The sequence below is a fragment of the Pseudoliparis swirei genome, chromosome 22 (assembly GCF_029220125.1).
Source record: "Pseudoliparis swirei isolate HS2019 ecotype Mariana Trench chromosome 22, NWPU_hadal_v1, whole genome shotgun sequence".
Classification (NCBI taxonomy): Eukaryota; Metazoa; Chordata; class Actinopteri; order Perciformes; family Liparidae; genus Pseudoliparis; species Pseudoliparis swirei.
Genome location: NC_079409.1, coordinates 13715404 through 13731665, shown reverse-complemented (window position 1 = coordinate 13731665; position 16262 = coordinate 13715404). Strand labels below are relative to the sequence as shown.

The window sequence follows — 16262 nt, the reverse complement described above, 5'->3', positions numbered from 1 at the left end:
TTGACATACACATTTGTAAACATTTGAGGATTTCTTCTAGGGCTGCGTGGTTTCCATCCGTAGATGGTTTTGGTTCTATGGGTTTCTTTTTTTATAGATTTCTGCCTCTCCAGTACACTATAGAGACATTACATTTTGTTTATTTTTTATTTCAGGTCATATCCTTTTTCAACAGCCAATAGCAAAGTTACACATGAGGAGTATTTCATATGTTGATTCCTGTATTTCTGGATGCAGATAATCCAACTTGTTGTTTTATCAGAACTTTTTTCTGATGAAACTGTTGATATTGTATTTTGTGGATACCACTGGAGATCACTTGACAACATTTCTCCCTATAAACCAACCTTGTAATTTATTGTATATTAACAGCTTGTTCAGGGATATATATATATATATATATATTTGGGGGGGGGGGGTATTAGTTATGGCGGGAGTTTTAAATAATAATAAATTGTTATGATAGTGAAGGCATCTGGAATGAAAAGACCAAAAATATAGTCTCAACATTTTTGCTCTGCAAAAGTCCAAAAGGTACAAGTTCTTAACATTCAAGTTTGAGTTGAAATACAAATCTATATTTCATATGTTGTCAGCCTGTGGTTGATGCAGCAGCATATATATGGCTATACAAATGTATATATACATTTATATTATACATCCTCACAGAACAGACACACACATAAAGGAGCTCATGCCTCTACACACTCAACAAGATGATATCTAAATCAGCTTTATTGTTACATCCAGATTTATACCTTCACCATTACTATCATGGTTGTCAAGAATATCATCATAATCATAATAATCATCATCTCCACGCTCAAGATCATCATGGTGACAGCATTATTAGCTATTTTTTTCCGTTCAAAAGCTAAAGCTGTAATAAATAAAAAATGTAACATTTGGTCCCTTAATTGATAGTCTAGGCAACATGGTATCAGGGGTTAAGACAGAAGTGTCTTGTTGCTACGCACACAAAACATCAAACATCACTGGAAATGGTGCTGAAACAATGTTGTAGGGCGACAGAAGGAAGAGCCATTTGAACATGAGGCCGACGGCCGCCAGAGCAAAGTGTCGGGCAAACCGAGAGAAAGGGAGTGAGTCTGTGAGCGCCGAAGAAGACGTGAGCGACGGGGCTGTGAAATCAGATGAAAGGCGGCGAGACAGAGAAGAGATGAAAGACAGAGAGGCTGAGGAGTGAGGAAGCGTACAACAGACCCACAGAGAGGCACGTATTTAGAGTTCAGGGAGCCGGCTGAGCCACGGTGCACAGCACAGCAGTAGTGTCTTTCTCTCACACACACACACACAATTTACAGAAGTTGTCAGTGTGAACACATAGTTTAAAAGTTTTGTCTTGTTCAAAAAACTAAACACAACACACCTCGGACAACAACACTACCAGTGAACTGCTCCTAATTATTTCAAATTCATACGAGCATCAACTTTACAGGGATTTCATATTCTTATCATTGATATTAATCCGATGAGAAAATATTACACTTTTGTGCAGAATGGGAGGCAGGAGGGAGTTGGAGCTGGAAAACAGGAAGTGTCTGCTCTATTGCCCGCATTTGAAACTGACATCAACCAACAGCAGAAAGGTCATTGATTACTCACATTTATTATTATGGTCAATGTCGTTTCCTGTCACATTGTGAGAGTCTCAAATAGTTCACATGTATTGCATGTATAAAAAATGGAGACTTATTTTTGACCAGCTATTGCTTCCATCTCGTTTGACTGTGCATACTGTTTCCACTTCAGCTCCCCTGCTTGCTCCAACAATCACTAACACAGATATGTATGTATACATTTGGATGTTTTTCAGGCTCTGCACCAACCACTCAACACACCAAGAAAGTCTCCTCGAGCGAAGGCTCGGTTGAGTCACACGGACACCTGATGTTCTCAGACAATCACATCCTATCCATAAGATGTATCCGTCGACACGTCATCATTAGATATCTGGTGGCTGACTCAACTCGGTGTATCCGGGGCTCTGCAGCTGTCACAACATCCGGTGAGAATATCTTACATGTTAAAGGACAGTTTGTGTCTTAGTCCCTCGGAGTCTTTTCTGGCGAGTGATAGCTGAGGGTCTTTTTCCCCACCTTTAGGGGAGGTGCTGTTGGTGGCTGCATGTCTGACTGAGTGGATGTAGTGGTTGATGCCTGAGAGGTCGGGGCCGGGGTAGAGGGTGTACTGGATTTTGAGGAGAAGGTAGGAGCAGCTATGGTGGTTGGCTTTTGTTTCTTGGGGTGTGCAGAAGCAGATTGTAAACTAGAGGAGATGGTGGAGGAGGAGGAGGAGGTGGTGGTAGTAAGAGATGAGGGCTTAGTGGAGCTCGGGTTTGGGCATGAGGTTGTTGAGGGTGAGGTTGCAGCAGGGGTTGGTTTGGTGGTGAAAATAGAGCCTGATGGGGGGATCGGAGAAAGGACAGGATGCACTGAGAACCTTATTTTATGGGGAGATCTAGTGTTAGCTGGTAAAGGGGAAGGAGATGCAGTTTGGGTGGGGGTCTGTTTCGGGATCGGGCTCGTGGTGGGGCCTCTGTTTGAACTAGGGACAGAGGGCTGGAGTAAAGGGGTTGGACTCTTGGATTTAGTTGAGGACGGAACAGGTGTAACAGGGATGGGAGAAGGTGTAAGGGTTCGGGTCTGGGTAGGAGTAACAGGTGTCAGGGTTTGTGGTGGAGTTTGGGCGTGGGGCAAAATACGAGCGCGTGTTGTCTGAGTTGGAGTCTGTATCGGAGAAGGGATTGGGGTTGGGGCGGGACTAGGGCCGGACAACGGAGAAGCAGAAGGAGGTGTGTTGGATGCCTTGGCTCGGGGGCTCTGGGGACGCGGAGGGATAGAGGTGATCAAGGAGGAAGGAGGAGAACAGGATGTAAAAGATGTCTTGGGCGTTTGAGCTATTAAAACAGGGGTAGAAACAGAAGATGAAGGCGATGGGGAGGAGGGGGAGGAGGAGCAGGGAGAGGGTGTAGGAGTCGGCTTGGGACGAGAAGTTGACGAGAGCGACAGCGGATGTGTTCCTGCTGAAGGTGGGGCGGAGCAGGGAGGTGGAAACGGGGTCATTGGGATTGGTTTCGGACGAGGTGTCTGTGGGTGTAGAGGTGAAGGAGACGAGAGAGTGGGTGAAGGTGAAGAGGTGGAAGAGGAGAGCGGGGCCTGCTTAGGAGGGGAGGAGGATGGCAAAGAAGCTGCAGAAGGCATGTATGCAGCTGTGGGCGTGGGCACCGCGTGAGGGGCAGCTTGCGGGGGCAGATTGTGTGCCAGGACTGCCTGAAGAGGAGCGGCGGCCGGTGCTTGTGCATTAAACGGTATATTTGTGTGTTGAGTGTTACAAGTCAGCATACCTGCACTGCGTCCCCTGGCCAACTGCCCCGCCAGGAAAGGAGTCGCCAGCAAATTACCACCAGAGGCCTTCCTGTGGAGAGGCGGGTGAGGCTGCACTCCAGCCCAGGAGCGGTGAGGCAGCGTGGGCTGCGAGGCCGACAGCAGCCTGGCCTCCTGGGTGAGACACTGGGAGCTGTTCCCTCCATGACGGAACAGGGCTTGTTTAGCTCCCTGCTGGCCCGACACCAACGTGTCTGACGGGGCACCATAATCAGCAGCGGGGTTGGCTGCGGGTACCTTGTGGAGGGGTGGAGTTTGTGGCCCTCCACCTGGCGATACAGCAATCGTTGAGGGATGATCAGCCTGGAGGCGGAGGCTGTAATGAAGAGTCCTTTCTTGTTGGACAGACGTCGGGACAGAGGAGGCGGATGTGGATGGCCTTTTTACAATAGGGGGCGATGTCAACCCGCCGAGAGGGCCCGTGGAGGAGGGAGAGGCAGGAAATCCTCTCGGCGACAAACCACCCATCCCTCCCATCGTCATCATCCCGATGAGAGAGCTCACTGAGGGGCGGAGGGGCTGTAACGTGGGAGGACGAGGGGGAGACAGAGGGAAAGAAGAGGAAGGAGAGGGAGAAATGAGAGGAGGGCAGGAAGAAAGCCCCTCCCAGTGCATGCTGCTGCTGCAGAGGGGCGTGGACCAGCGGACCCCAGATGAGCGGGCGTGGCCGAGGAGACACCGTGCCACTTCCTCCGATGACTCCGCCCCTTCCTGCGATGGCATCCTGCATGGCCAACATGCTGTCGTGTTTGACAATCTGCTGCACCAGCATGCTGTCACAGGAGCCCAGAGTGCCGGCTCCCGGACCCCCCGGACCGCGGCCCCCACCGCGACCCATACTGGCCCCCAGAGAACCGCCCTGCGATGACTTCCGCAGGAGCATGGAGTTCTTCCGGCCTGTCGAGGAGAACATTCATATCAAGTGTGAATTAAGTTCCAGAACACAAAGATAGGAAAGAGTGACATGTTTGACTTTTTTATAGTTGTTTACTGGACACATAGTAAATATTTTCTTCACCGAGAACATTGCTCAACCTTTAGTATTTCAGCGTTAAAGACCGTTAAGCTGAGGACAAGGCGCCTGAGAAATGTAGCAGTACTGGATGGATGATGCAAATAATGGGCAAGGCCGTTATCGAATTCTAGAGCTGAATGGAAGATAGCAAGTCAGGACGGAAAAGTAATGCCTGAGCCACACTTTACCGATTCGGTCCAATCGGTCCACAGCTACAGTTTCAAAGGCACGCCTCATCATGGGATGTTCCTCCAGCACCTCGTTAAAGCTGTCCACGCTGAGCGAGTACAGGCGACAGTATGTTTCTGCCCGGACGCTGGCTGTCCTCCGTCCACGAGTCAACAAACAAATCTCTGAAAAAAGGTACAGGATAAATTAACCTACAGTATAAACTTCCATATATTCTTCCTTTATACCTTCCTACAGAACTTGAGCTGCACATTATTCTCACCTCCAAAGTATGAGCCGTCGCTCAGCTTGGTTGCCTTGTTGCCACGGGTCAGCACCCCGACTCGCCCGTGCTGGATGAAGTACATCTTCCGGCCGATGGTGCCCTCGCGGATGATGAAGTCTGAAGGCTGAAACACTTCGAATCGCAGCTTGGTCAGCACGGCGGTCACAAAGTTGGGATCAGCGCTGGCGAACAGCGGCATGTTAGCCACCAGGCTGCGGCAGTTGAAGCTGACTATCTCCTAGAGGAAGAGGATGAAGAGAGAAACAGAGAAGTGAAGGTCGAGATTGTCTCAAAGGCCAGAGCATGTGTTGTCTCTAGGTGCAGACCAGCGAGTGTTTGTGAATTCATTACCTCTTTGAGCGGCTCGCTGAGCTCCCCCAGGATGTTCTCCTCGTCGAACATTTTCCCCTGGAAGCGGTGCTCATAGTACTCGTGGATCTTTTGCCGAACGTCTGCAGGAAGCTTATGGAACGACATGTACTGCTCCACCTGCTTGTACTGCAATAACACACACACACATGCACAGGTCAGGGGAATGGAAACACATGCACTTAAAAAGAAAAGAGCACATAGGAACACGGATTAGTCCACTGGGTCTCAACTCTCAACCTTTCTGGCATGTGTCCGCTTTAATTAAACTTCACTCGTCCACATAATAGACACTCAATAGTTTACGCAATAGAACAGCACATTAAGATTTTAGATTTACAATATTCCTTTTTTGCATCTATACAATTGGATGCAATTGATTTAGGTTTTCGAGGAAATACTACTTTTTCTTCTATTACATGTACAACATCATTGCATACAGTATATATTTTACACTCAGAATATCTGTGAATGTGTCGTATGGAAAATGGAGTGATTTTGGACAATGCCTATAAGTTGTGGGAAGTTTAAATGACAATGTTTTTTTAAACATTTAAATATGATAAATATGATAATCCATTCAACTTTGGAAAGTCCTGATCCCCACAAGAGTTGCCTTTTGACAGAAAACTATTCAACAACATTTTAATAATTTAATCATCTGCAAGAATGTAATGGTTCCAGCTTTGAAAATATAAAGATCCGCTGTTTTACATCATTGTAAATGTAGGTATTTAGGTTTTTGATTGAACTTTGAAGATGGCGTTTTGATGGCAATCTTTTACTGAAATTTGATTATTTAATGAACACAAAAATAAAATAAAGTATATATATCTATTATTGTCAACAGAAATAAATTGAATTAGGTTTGACGGCTAGACTTAAAATAAAGCTTCGCAGTCATGTTTCACCTTTTCCTGGTATTGTCGCCTGGAGGAGTCCAGCGACTGGATGAGCGCCGTGGCGTGGCCGATGAACATGGCGTAGCAGGTGGCGCCGACGATCATACTGAGCATGGTGAGCCACACGTCCATCATCCCTTCTGGAGCCTGGGCGCCGTACCCAATGCACAACATGTGGCTCATGGCTTTGAACAGAGCATAGGAGTACTGCACGCCCCAGGTGTCATTCTGTGAGTGGGAGGCCGACGGAGAGTGGCAGGAAGAGTAAAAAGGAGTGTTCATTAACAAAGTGCTACAATATTATTCTTATTTCCGCTGCGTTACTGGAGCGTTTTGCCTCTCAGACACTTCAGAAAATACAGCAGAGATCATAACACGCAGCAGCAGAGCAATTTAACTGTCAAACGCCACTTTGCTTCCAAACAGAGCGTCTGCAGAACATTTAAAACCACACAGACAATAAAAAGGCAGTTAAGTTGCATTATTAAATACACGTTTGCAGACCACAGAGGCCGGCCTGTGCATGTGTGTGTGTGTGAGTGTGTGTTTCCTTCTGTTTTAAGAGGAGTCCAATTATACTCAGATGTTCATAGTCTAAAGGATGAGGGGACTTTCTCTGGGGAAAATCCCAGCATCAGCCTGCTTAGCAACAGTCGCCCTGGCAACCGCTAAGACATGAGTCAGCTATCCATGCCGCTGTGTCTCTACGTGCATTCATGGGCGTACACGTCCGTACGCCTGCATGCATGGAGACACGATCTCCAGCAGGCCCCTGAGGACTTTGACTTGCGTTCACACCTTCACCTGATCGGTGCCGAGGGCTTGAGTTGGAAATGATTTTTTTGTTTTGTGATGATGATGATGATAGTCAATCTTATTCCAACTGGACATGGAGCAATTAACACAGATAGGGAGGAACAATTTCAAATCACAGACACACACACACACACACACACACACACACACACACACACACAGATAACCAGAAACCAAGCCGCTTCTTGAATCTGTGATTTGCATTCATCTGACATCAATATTGTGCACACTGTTCAAACAAGTTGAGATAGCGCTTTGTCCTTTTCATTCAACCAGAACTAAATGGCATGTTCTTTTTTGTTCTCTGCACAATATAAAATCAGTGAAACGTATTAAAAATAGTGTCACGTACACACAGGCGGCTGATGAGAGACTCACCACCATCAGGTTCTTGGAAACCCAGCAATCAGGAGGGAAGTCCTGCAGCATCGGGACCAGGAACTGGAGGCAGCCGTCCCAGTGGCACAGCAGCAGCATCATACCAATCAGGTTCACTATTCTCACCATGGCACTGGCAAGGTCATAGGTCATATGGAAGATCTGAGGAGGAGCAGAGGGAAAGATGAGGAGGGAAATAAGTGGCATGAATGAAAGAGTGAAAAGGACAGATGAGCTTTTTCTTTTCATATGGATTCATTAAAAAAAGTGTTAAAGATGCATTTCCTCCAGCGCAGTATAACAACAACAACATGTTGCATTCTGTCTGTGGCATGATATTTGAAAAGGCTTGGGATGAGTCATATCTTACATATGAAATGAGTTTTGAACAAATATCCTCCACCTCGGTTTCTCACCTCCTCCCACTGATGGATGTAGCGGATGAGTCGAGACAGGCGGAGCAGTCGCAGCAGGCTCAGGATTTTGGTGAAGCGGAAAATGCGCAGCGCCCGAGCTGTCCGGTAGACCTCGGTGTCGAGACTGTCCACCATCAGGAAGATGTAGTCCACCGGGATGGACGACACAAAGTCCACCAGGAACCAGTTTTTCAGGTAGTTCTGTCGGATCGCTCTGAGTTGGAGGAGCGTGGAAGAAGAGGAGTGACATTTGTATTTTGGCAATTAAGCATCGGGGAAGTGATTCCAAAATTTTTGCCGGCATGAAGCGATTCTCATTAATATTTAACAGGAGTGCGACTGGAACGTGAACAAAGCTCTGCATCCGGCTGCTTACATGTCACACAAACCCAGCAGATGGCCAGAAGAGCACAATTAAATGAATGGAGACAGAGCAGGCGTATTAATATGTTCAACCATCCACATCCACATAATCAAAGCAACCAGAGGAGCCTCTAATGACCTGGGGTCCAGCAGGATCTCAGTGTTGTCTTCCTTGATGATGCCGGTCCTGAAGTTGAGCACCAAGTCGACCATGAAGAGAGTGTCAGAGACCACGTTGAAGATGATCCAGGAAGGAGTGTTCTCTTCTCTAAAGAAAGTGATGCCCACTGGCAGGATGATTAAGTTCCCCATCATCAACACAAGCATCAACAGGTCCCAGTAGAATCTAGACAGAGAAAGAAAGCGTTGATGTTTGTTTTCTGTTTCTGTGTCTATGAGGTTAGACTGTGAGTCCAAGTTATGTCTTTTCTTTAGTGAACTTTTATTTTATTGCATCAAGTTTCTTGTGTTAAAAAAAAAATGTTTTCATATCGGAGGATTTTCTACTTTTCTTAATTCTGTTGATTTATATATAAATAAATTGAGTTTCTTTGGGTTGTGGGCAGTTATATGTGGAGAATGTTCTTGGATCTTGGAAATTGTGAAGGCCAATACTTTGTTATTGTTCGACATTTCTTTATTAAATCAAGACTTAGTTATTCGTACACCTGGGATACTTTCTTTTCTGACTGACAAGTCATCGAGCAATAATTGAACCGCTAAAGTCATGCCAATACATTTTCTTATTTTATTGATTTTCAAACTAAAAAAGACATCTTACTCCCCTGAGATTCAGTATCGTATCTACATAACATTATGAGAGATTCAATACAGAAATGTAAATTTTGAGGGAGCACATCATGAGATATCCTGATTTCTAGAGTGTAGTACGGGTCCAGCTGCAACGTCACTGGATCAAATCCCATAATGCATCTGGATTGCGTCTTATCTTCCTAACTCGAGACCTCAACTTGTACACAAGCCCAAGTCGAGATAACCTGGATGACATATTAAGGTAATTTTACAAGACTTAAGAAAACATTTCAAGAGACAGACGGAGGGGCCAATGAGAGGAAATCAACAGTAACCTTCGGAGGCTTCATAAATCTGTATTTCATGCTGGAGGGTATCACATGACATAGCTCTCATAAAAATGCTGTTTGTGATTTAAGTATGACAGAAAAAGGCAATCCAATCATCTGCAGATGATGCTTGTCATCTTTCTTTCTTTTCCCTCCTAATCCCTTCATCCATCACCTTAACCTATCAACGACGTGCTTTCCACACGCTCGCTCTCCTCGAGAGAAAGTACTCTCGAGGTCTGTGGTCGATCGCTATTGAGATCTAATTTAGTAACACCGGCTCATGCGGTGTGATGCTGCTGCTAGACTGATGAAGATTAAGTATGAGTCATCTCCGCTACTTCTCTCTGACTTTGTCACTTCATAATCACTCAAAATAAATTCAGGAATTCTGAACAGCAACACGGATGCAGCGGTTCATAGCTGCTGTTGCGACGAGGCTGGAGATTTATTCTCCCTGATCTCGAGGACACGCTTTGGAAACACGAACGAAGGGAACATTTCTGTAAATCCTATCATATTGTCAGGATGGCTATTGAAGGACCCAAACGCCAACAACGTTCCACAGAAAATGTAATCTTTTTGCTCCAAACAAGTCAAAAACACACACACACTAAACAGTACGAACCAATACGGGGGAATGAGACAAACAGGGTTTAAATACACAGGGTGATTGAAAACACAATGAGGGCGGGGCTTGCAATCACACAGGAGGGCGGCACACGAGGAGGGAGGAGTCAGAGAGACCAGGTGAGTGACAGACAGCACAACAGACAGTGACACAGAAGTACCCAGAAGGTCTCACACATATGACACGTGTTGCTTATGTCCATAAGATGTTATTACAATTCCAGAACTTTATAGTAGTACTTAATGAATTGAAGGGAGGACTTTGTGTGTGTACTTTAGAGCTGAAACGACTCCAGTCTATTAGGAAAATAAGTCTCTCAACAGTAAATTCTTTGATGACATGCTCTTTCTCGGACAAAAGAAGCAATTTGGATATACCAACTTGGACTTTAGATGTTTTAGATTAATGTTTAATGAAAGCAATCATTTGTGGCAGCCCTATAATGGTAGAAAGTAACTAATTACACTTATAACACTATATGATAGTTATGAGGTACTTGTACTTTACTTGACTTACTGTATTTAAATTACATTTTACTTGAAAATTAAACACGGCCATATTTCAATAACGTGATTGTACTTTTTAATTCCACTACATTTATTTGACTGCTCTAATAACTTTACAGTTGTACACAAAAAAACATATACAAACATTTACAAAAATCAATCTTATTAGCTTCCAAAAATGCAATGTGGGGGAGTTTTAAATACCTGTTTGAGGCCCGAAGAGGTAACATTATCAATTATTTCACAAAAAAGCATTAACTTAAATGAAGCCATTTAACCTTTAACCCTCCTGTTACTTTAGGGTCAATTTGACCCCATTCAATGTTTCACCCTCCTGTTACCTTTATTTTTACTGACATATTTTACCCTTGGGGTCAATTTGACCCCAGCAATTAAAACCTCCAGAAAATGATTAGAATTAATATTGTTTTCCAAGTTTAAGTGTGAGGTACTTTATGTTTGTTTGTTGACTACCTAAATAGCCCTTTAAATATATAAAAAAGTTGATATTTCTTATATGTTTGACACAGTGAAAAACAGCCTGGGGTCAAATTGACCCGAAAGAACACCGACATTAAACATTGAATGTGGTCAAATTGACCCTAAGGTAACAGGAGGGTTAATGCAATATGTTTTACATAGTTTTCTCAGAGATTACTCATTATTTAATTGAGGTTGGGTACTATACACCTCTGCGACCACGCCTCCAGTCTGGACGCCATTATCAGCCGTAACCGCCATATAAGAGCGGTGCAGAGCAGCGGCTGTGAGCCAACCATGGGACACGCTCACATGCACCAACATGCACTAAATGCATGTGCGGCAGGCTACGCAGACGAAGCTCGGATAACCACACACACACAGAGAGACATCGTTCTCTGCTCCGGTAGACATTGGTCTTCTACATCTTTACACAGCAAACCGTTGTGTTCTGCTCCTTTATTCTAATCTCAGCATGTGAGTGCACATTCATCAGCACATGTGTACGAGACTTCACTGCCATTGAGATGTGAGACCAAACGAATGAGAACAACCAACAGACGAGAGAAGACGTCAGATCCAAACTGAGAAGGACGTCAAGGTGTGTCATGCCGGCTCAATACCTGACGAGACGGGACTGATGCAACACTGGCTCAGGCCTCGTGTGTGGTTGTGTGGTTGTACGTGCTCTTGTGTGTACTCGTGAACACAGATAGGAATTGCAAATGCAATCAAAGGCTCTCCACTGCCTCATCAGTACTCCATCTTGAACATGAACAGGTGCTAGAGGAGAACTGACCTGCATCTACCTGCTCAGCTGTTGTCAATCGAAACACTAATTATACTGTAATTGAGGCCAAGTGTTCCATGAGAGGCCTCTGATTGGTTCCCTGCTCGCTGTTGGCCAGATGTCAGTTCTGAACAAGTTTCCACCCATCATCCTGCCAGACGTACAGACAAACAAGCACACAACAGCAACCGGCTATTACGTAATAAATCCGTGTTACTAATACTATATGTGTAATGCAACCAACTCTGTCTCAACGCCACACGTCTGCGGTGGCAGACACACCGTCTGTCTGAGTTCACCTCGTTCGCTGTTCCAACGTGTGAATAGTCTTCATCGGAGTCTGAGATGTGCAGCAGAAATACATCTTTTCTTCATGAGGTGAGAGCTTATCAGCACACTCAATAGTGACACATGCGTTCAAACACACACACACACACACACACACACACACACACAAACACAAGCAGGCTCTGTGCTGAAGGTCAATACAGGCACAAAAACCCAATAAAGGGGCTTTACAGTAATCTGTCTTTCCCTCACTTGCTCCGGCCTCACAAAGTTGCTCTTCAGCTGTCTCTGCAGGTACTTAACTTAAAAAGTTAGATGACTGAATTATGCATAATGCATACTCAATTTGCATAATTTAGGAGGTCATACATAATTGATAAAAATTCAATTGTAATTCTCCAACAGGTTAATTAGAACTATTCGCATTTTTAGATATCTTGCATGAATACCAGAAAGAGCAGGAGGGCATTCATCCATCCATCTGTTCTCTGTTCCTCACTGACCTCAGTCACTGTATCTCCTGTGAGCAGACTCATAAGCAGAACTTGTGAGTGATCATCAAATTGACAGACAAAATTACTATGTGTGTGTGTGTGTGTGTGTGGTTGATGAGACAAAAGTGGGCCAGGAGCCTTGGGGGATCAAGTCATCAATTGTTGCTAGAGCTCATTTTAAGATTATGAGCGCCGTCTCTCCCTCTGCGCTCCACCTGCATATTTTTCATTAACACAAAGTCTCTAACAGCCAATGACCAGCATGCCTCTGGGTGTTTAGCATGTCAGTCTGTAAATAGTCCAACATTATACAAGTGAGGGTGAATGCAGTTTGGCCTTGTGTGTTTAAGGCTGGAAGATAAGACTTTAAAATTCCCCTCCCTAGTTGCCTCTATTAATAAAAGAAAACCAGAGACATGATTAACCACCAGGTTCCTCTTTAACTTCATGAGGAGAGTTTCACTCTAGAAAATTAAAGCCTCAATTGTCATTTCCATTTCAGGTATTCTGACGCTAATTATCCCTTGCACAAGAGCCACCAGCAGAGGGCGCTGTGCCGGGTTCATCCCCTGTTATTGACATGGAAGGCTTCTCTCGCTGCTCCCTGATCAACCAAACATCTTCAATACATTTGTCCTTCTGAATCACATCTTCTCACATTTATCCTGAAACTATTTCTTCTGGAAAGAATCAGTCTCTAGAGTATCTATTGTCCTCGTTGACTAGAGACCTGACGTAGCTGCATGGCATCTCCACCGGAGGCCTTGTCACCACCCTTTCCATAAACACCTCTCCCTGCTTCATCATGCCCCAAAGGACTCGAACACACTCCCCTCTCTTCATTCTTCATTTTAACCTTTCATACAGGCTTTGACTAGATACCACCGTATATTCTCAGAATGCATCTTCTGCTTCTCCTGCGCGAGTGTCTTTCTCCACCCGTAGCCTACTCCATTTCCCCCAGTTAACTGAGGAGGGTGCTACATGTATAAAATGTTTCTCTTTTTCTTCTTCCTCCCTTTGTCTCTGTGATTATGTGTGCATTACTTCAGCTTGCTTTGATCCATTCAACCACACTAACGGTTGGTGTTTTTGATGAGTCAAGGGCATTTGTTTTACAAACAACTGCAGATCGATGTGGAGGGTGTGTGTGTATGTACCTGAAGTCACTGTACGGGTGTATGATCCACGTCCCGGCTGATTTCAGTCTTTCCTGCTCCAGTGCCACAGCTTTGTGGGATCCAAACATGCGCAGGCTGAACTTGTTGACCCCCGGCTGAAGCATGGCTCCGAACTGTCTCTGGATGAAGGTGCTCTGGTTGGAGGTTCTGTAGTCCTCTCCGTCCAGCCCCATGCCAAAAACACCCGGTCCACACTGACCCATCAACTCAGGAGTCCCTGCAGCAGTTGTGTTACATGTGGTGGTGGTGGTGGTCTGCGGGCCGGTGGCCACCACCACTACTCCAGTACCGGTGGAGGAGGTGGAGGTCAGGGCGGCGCGGGTGGCAAAGCCCACCGAGCGCGGGGGAGGATAGGCCGCGGCAGAGGAGGAGGGCGGTGGCGGCAGGGGCACCGGGGTGGTTGGGGTGCCCGCTGTCCGGAAGGGAAGGCCGTCCCTGGTGGAGGAGCTCATGATGGAGGGGCGGCGGCCACGTCCACCTAAAGAAGTGCTGTCCGCCCCGAAGGAGCCCCTCTCCCCTTCCAGCGAGGCCTGGGACAGCCTGTAACCCGGTGAGGGCAGGCTGTCCTTACTGCGCCGCTGTGAGTCCCCTCGGTTACGTCTGGGGAGGCTGTCATCCCCAGAGCCCCCGGTGCTACTGGGGGTACCCACACCTCCCGCCACCCCATCCATCCCAACTCAGGGATGAGGGCGATGAGCTCCGGGTTTTCTAATTGGTTTTCTTAACCTAATTGTAAAGGCTACACAATGTCAATGTCAGTCTGAATGTTAAACTGAAGAGGCTAAAGAAAAGTGATCTCTGTGTCTCCAGTCCTGGAGCCGGCAGCTCACCCCTCCGCCCTCTCTCAGCTCCTGTGGCCATCATGCTTACCTCGGTGGCCTTGGAAACAGCCCCATGCAGACATGACATCCTTCCCCCTGTCAGAGTGACGGCAGCAGCTTCACTTCCCCTCTTTTCTCAAAGTGCCTCTTTTGTCCTTACAGATGTTTCTGTATCTTTCCTCCTTTTCAGTCCTTGAAACGCTTCTCTCCACCCGAGGCCCTTCCTCTCCGCTCCACAGCCGCTCTCGACGCCCCGACGCCGGTCATTTTGGGACCCGCTTCCCGGTCTTTTGTAGAGAGCGGAGCTCGCCGCTCATTGGCCGTCGGTGTCCTATCTGTATATCCAATACGCCCAGGCTGCTCAGCCAATTTGGCAATTGTCTACCAATATCATAATGTAATAAATAAGCGGTGAGGTGGAAGTGTGGGGAACATTCACCCACGGATGAATGACAAAGACAGTTGATCCTCTGGCAGGAGCGATGGGTTGTTAAAGGACAGAAGGGACGCGCATGACAGACACACAATACGGCACAAACAAGTGCACGAGCCCCACATCTAGCCCATGATTTCACGGAAGCGGCGGCACGCTCTCATGTTCAGCATCCGAGCGGAAAAACACTCCTCGAGATGGAAGGCACGCCGTGAAATAAGCGCTCAGCCAGCCAGACCCGCGCCACCGCAACAAGGGGATCTAGTGAAAGTGATGACAGCGTGAACCTGGTCAGGTGTTCAGAGTCTTCTGTTGCCTCAGCCATCTATTCCCACTTCTGCCGACTTTCACTGGCATTGTTCCAGGGACACGGCGCTGTCCTTGCCGCCTTCATGAGAGTATACGCGCCTCTCCGGTAAACCGATGCGCTCAGTTGAACTGAAAAGCCACCAATAAAAAAAATAAAACCACTTGTTGAGCGTTTAAGGAGCCGGCTGCTCAGTGTCCGCGGACTTTTAGAGAAGAAATTCACTAATCTCTCCGACTCGGCTCAAGAGGTCGAGCTGGCACGTCCACAGAGGCGCGCATTGCACGCAAATGACATATTAAATAAATAAATGTCCATATAAAGGTCTGGGTCTGATCGGTCTGTTGCCATGGCATCCGCATCACCATCATCCGTCCCCCAAGGCCTCATGCCCGGCCGGCGCAAGACGCACGCATCCCTCGCAGGTGCAGGTCGCGCGTCATCCGCTCTCTATACAACACAGAGCGTGCGTGATGGAACATGATGATGAAACTTTATTTAAACCTCTGACGAATTACAAGCTTTTTTTAAACTGAGAAATTAGAGGGACAAAAATAATTAAAAGACAATTGGTGAATGAAAAACGGTCGTTCAATCTAACGTGATACAACTCAATGCTTTTAAAACAAATACACACTTCTGAGGTCATATGATCTTCCTCCCCATCAGAGCTGATAGTTCATTTAAACAGACTAAATGCTATAGCCAAATACACAATTAGGTCTCCAAATACCGTTGAGATGTAAATGACAGAAAGCTGCACGGCTATAAAGGTCTTCACCTGACAGTTTAACGTGTTACTTTGTAAATGTGTATTTATCATACCGCCCCCAGATATGTGGATGTGATAGACAAAGAGAAAATGGGTAATCTAGGATAAATCAAGTTTACAATAAATACTAAAGGAGGACAAGAAAGGCGAGGATGTTAGGATCAGACATAAAGCCCATGAAGGAGCAAATATGAAAGAACGGTTTTTGCAGGTGTTGGCATCTGGGTCATCTCAGTGGACAAAGGGAAGTTCAAAACCATCATCTCATCTCCCGGCACCACGTCAGAGATAAACTCAGACGGTCAGGAACGAAAGCCTCATCTTCAAATTCTATAAAAGTCACCGATACTGATGCTT

At 46.1% G+C, this 16262-nt stretch overlaps 1 protein-coding gene across 1 annotated transcript; it reads right to left on the bottom strand.

The window, feature by feature from the left end:
* Window positions 1-683: 683 nt before the first annotated feature.
* Window positions 684-14243, bottom strand: LOC130212900 (potassium/sodium hyperpolarization-activated cyclic nucleotide-gated channel 1-like). Its single transcript, XM_056444189.1, is given in 11 exon segments — window positions 684-2153; window positions 2156-3993; window positions 3995-4304; window positions 4611-4775; window positions 4874-5114; window positions 5228-5374; window positions 6157-6375; window positions 7342-7503; window positions 7758-7971; window positions 8260-8466; window positions 13552-14243. Coding segments are annotated over 11 exon segments (4308 nt in total). The 3' UTR covers window positions 684-2040.
* Window positions 14244-16262: the final 2019 nt, after the last annotated feature.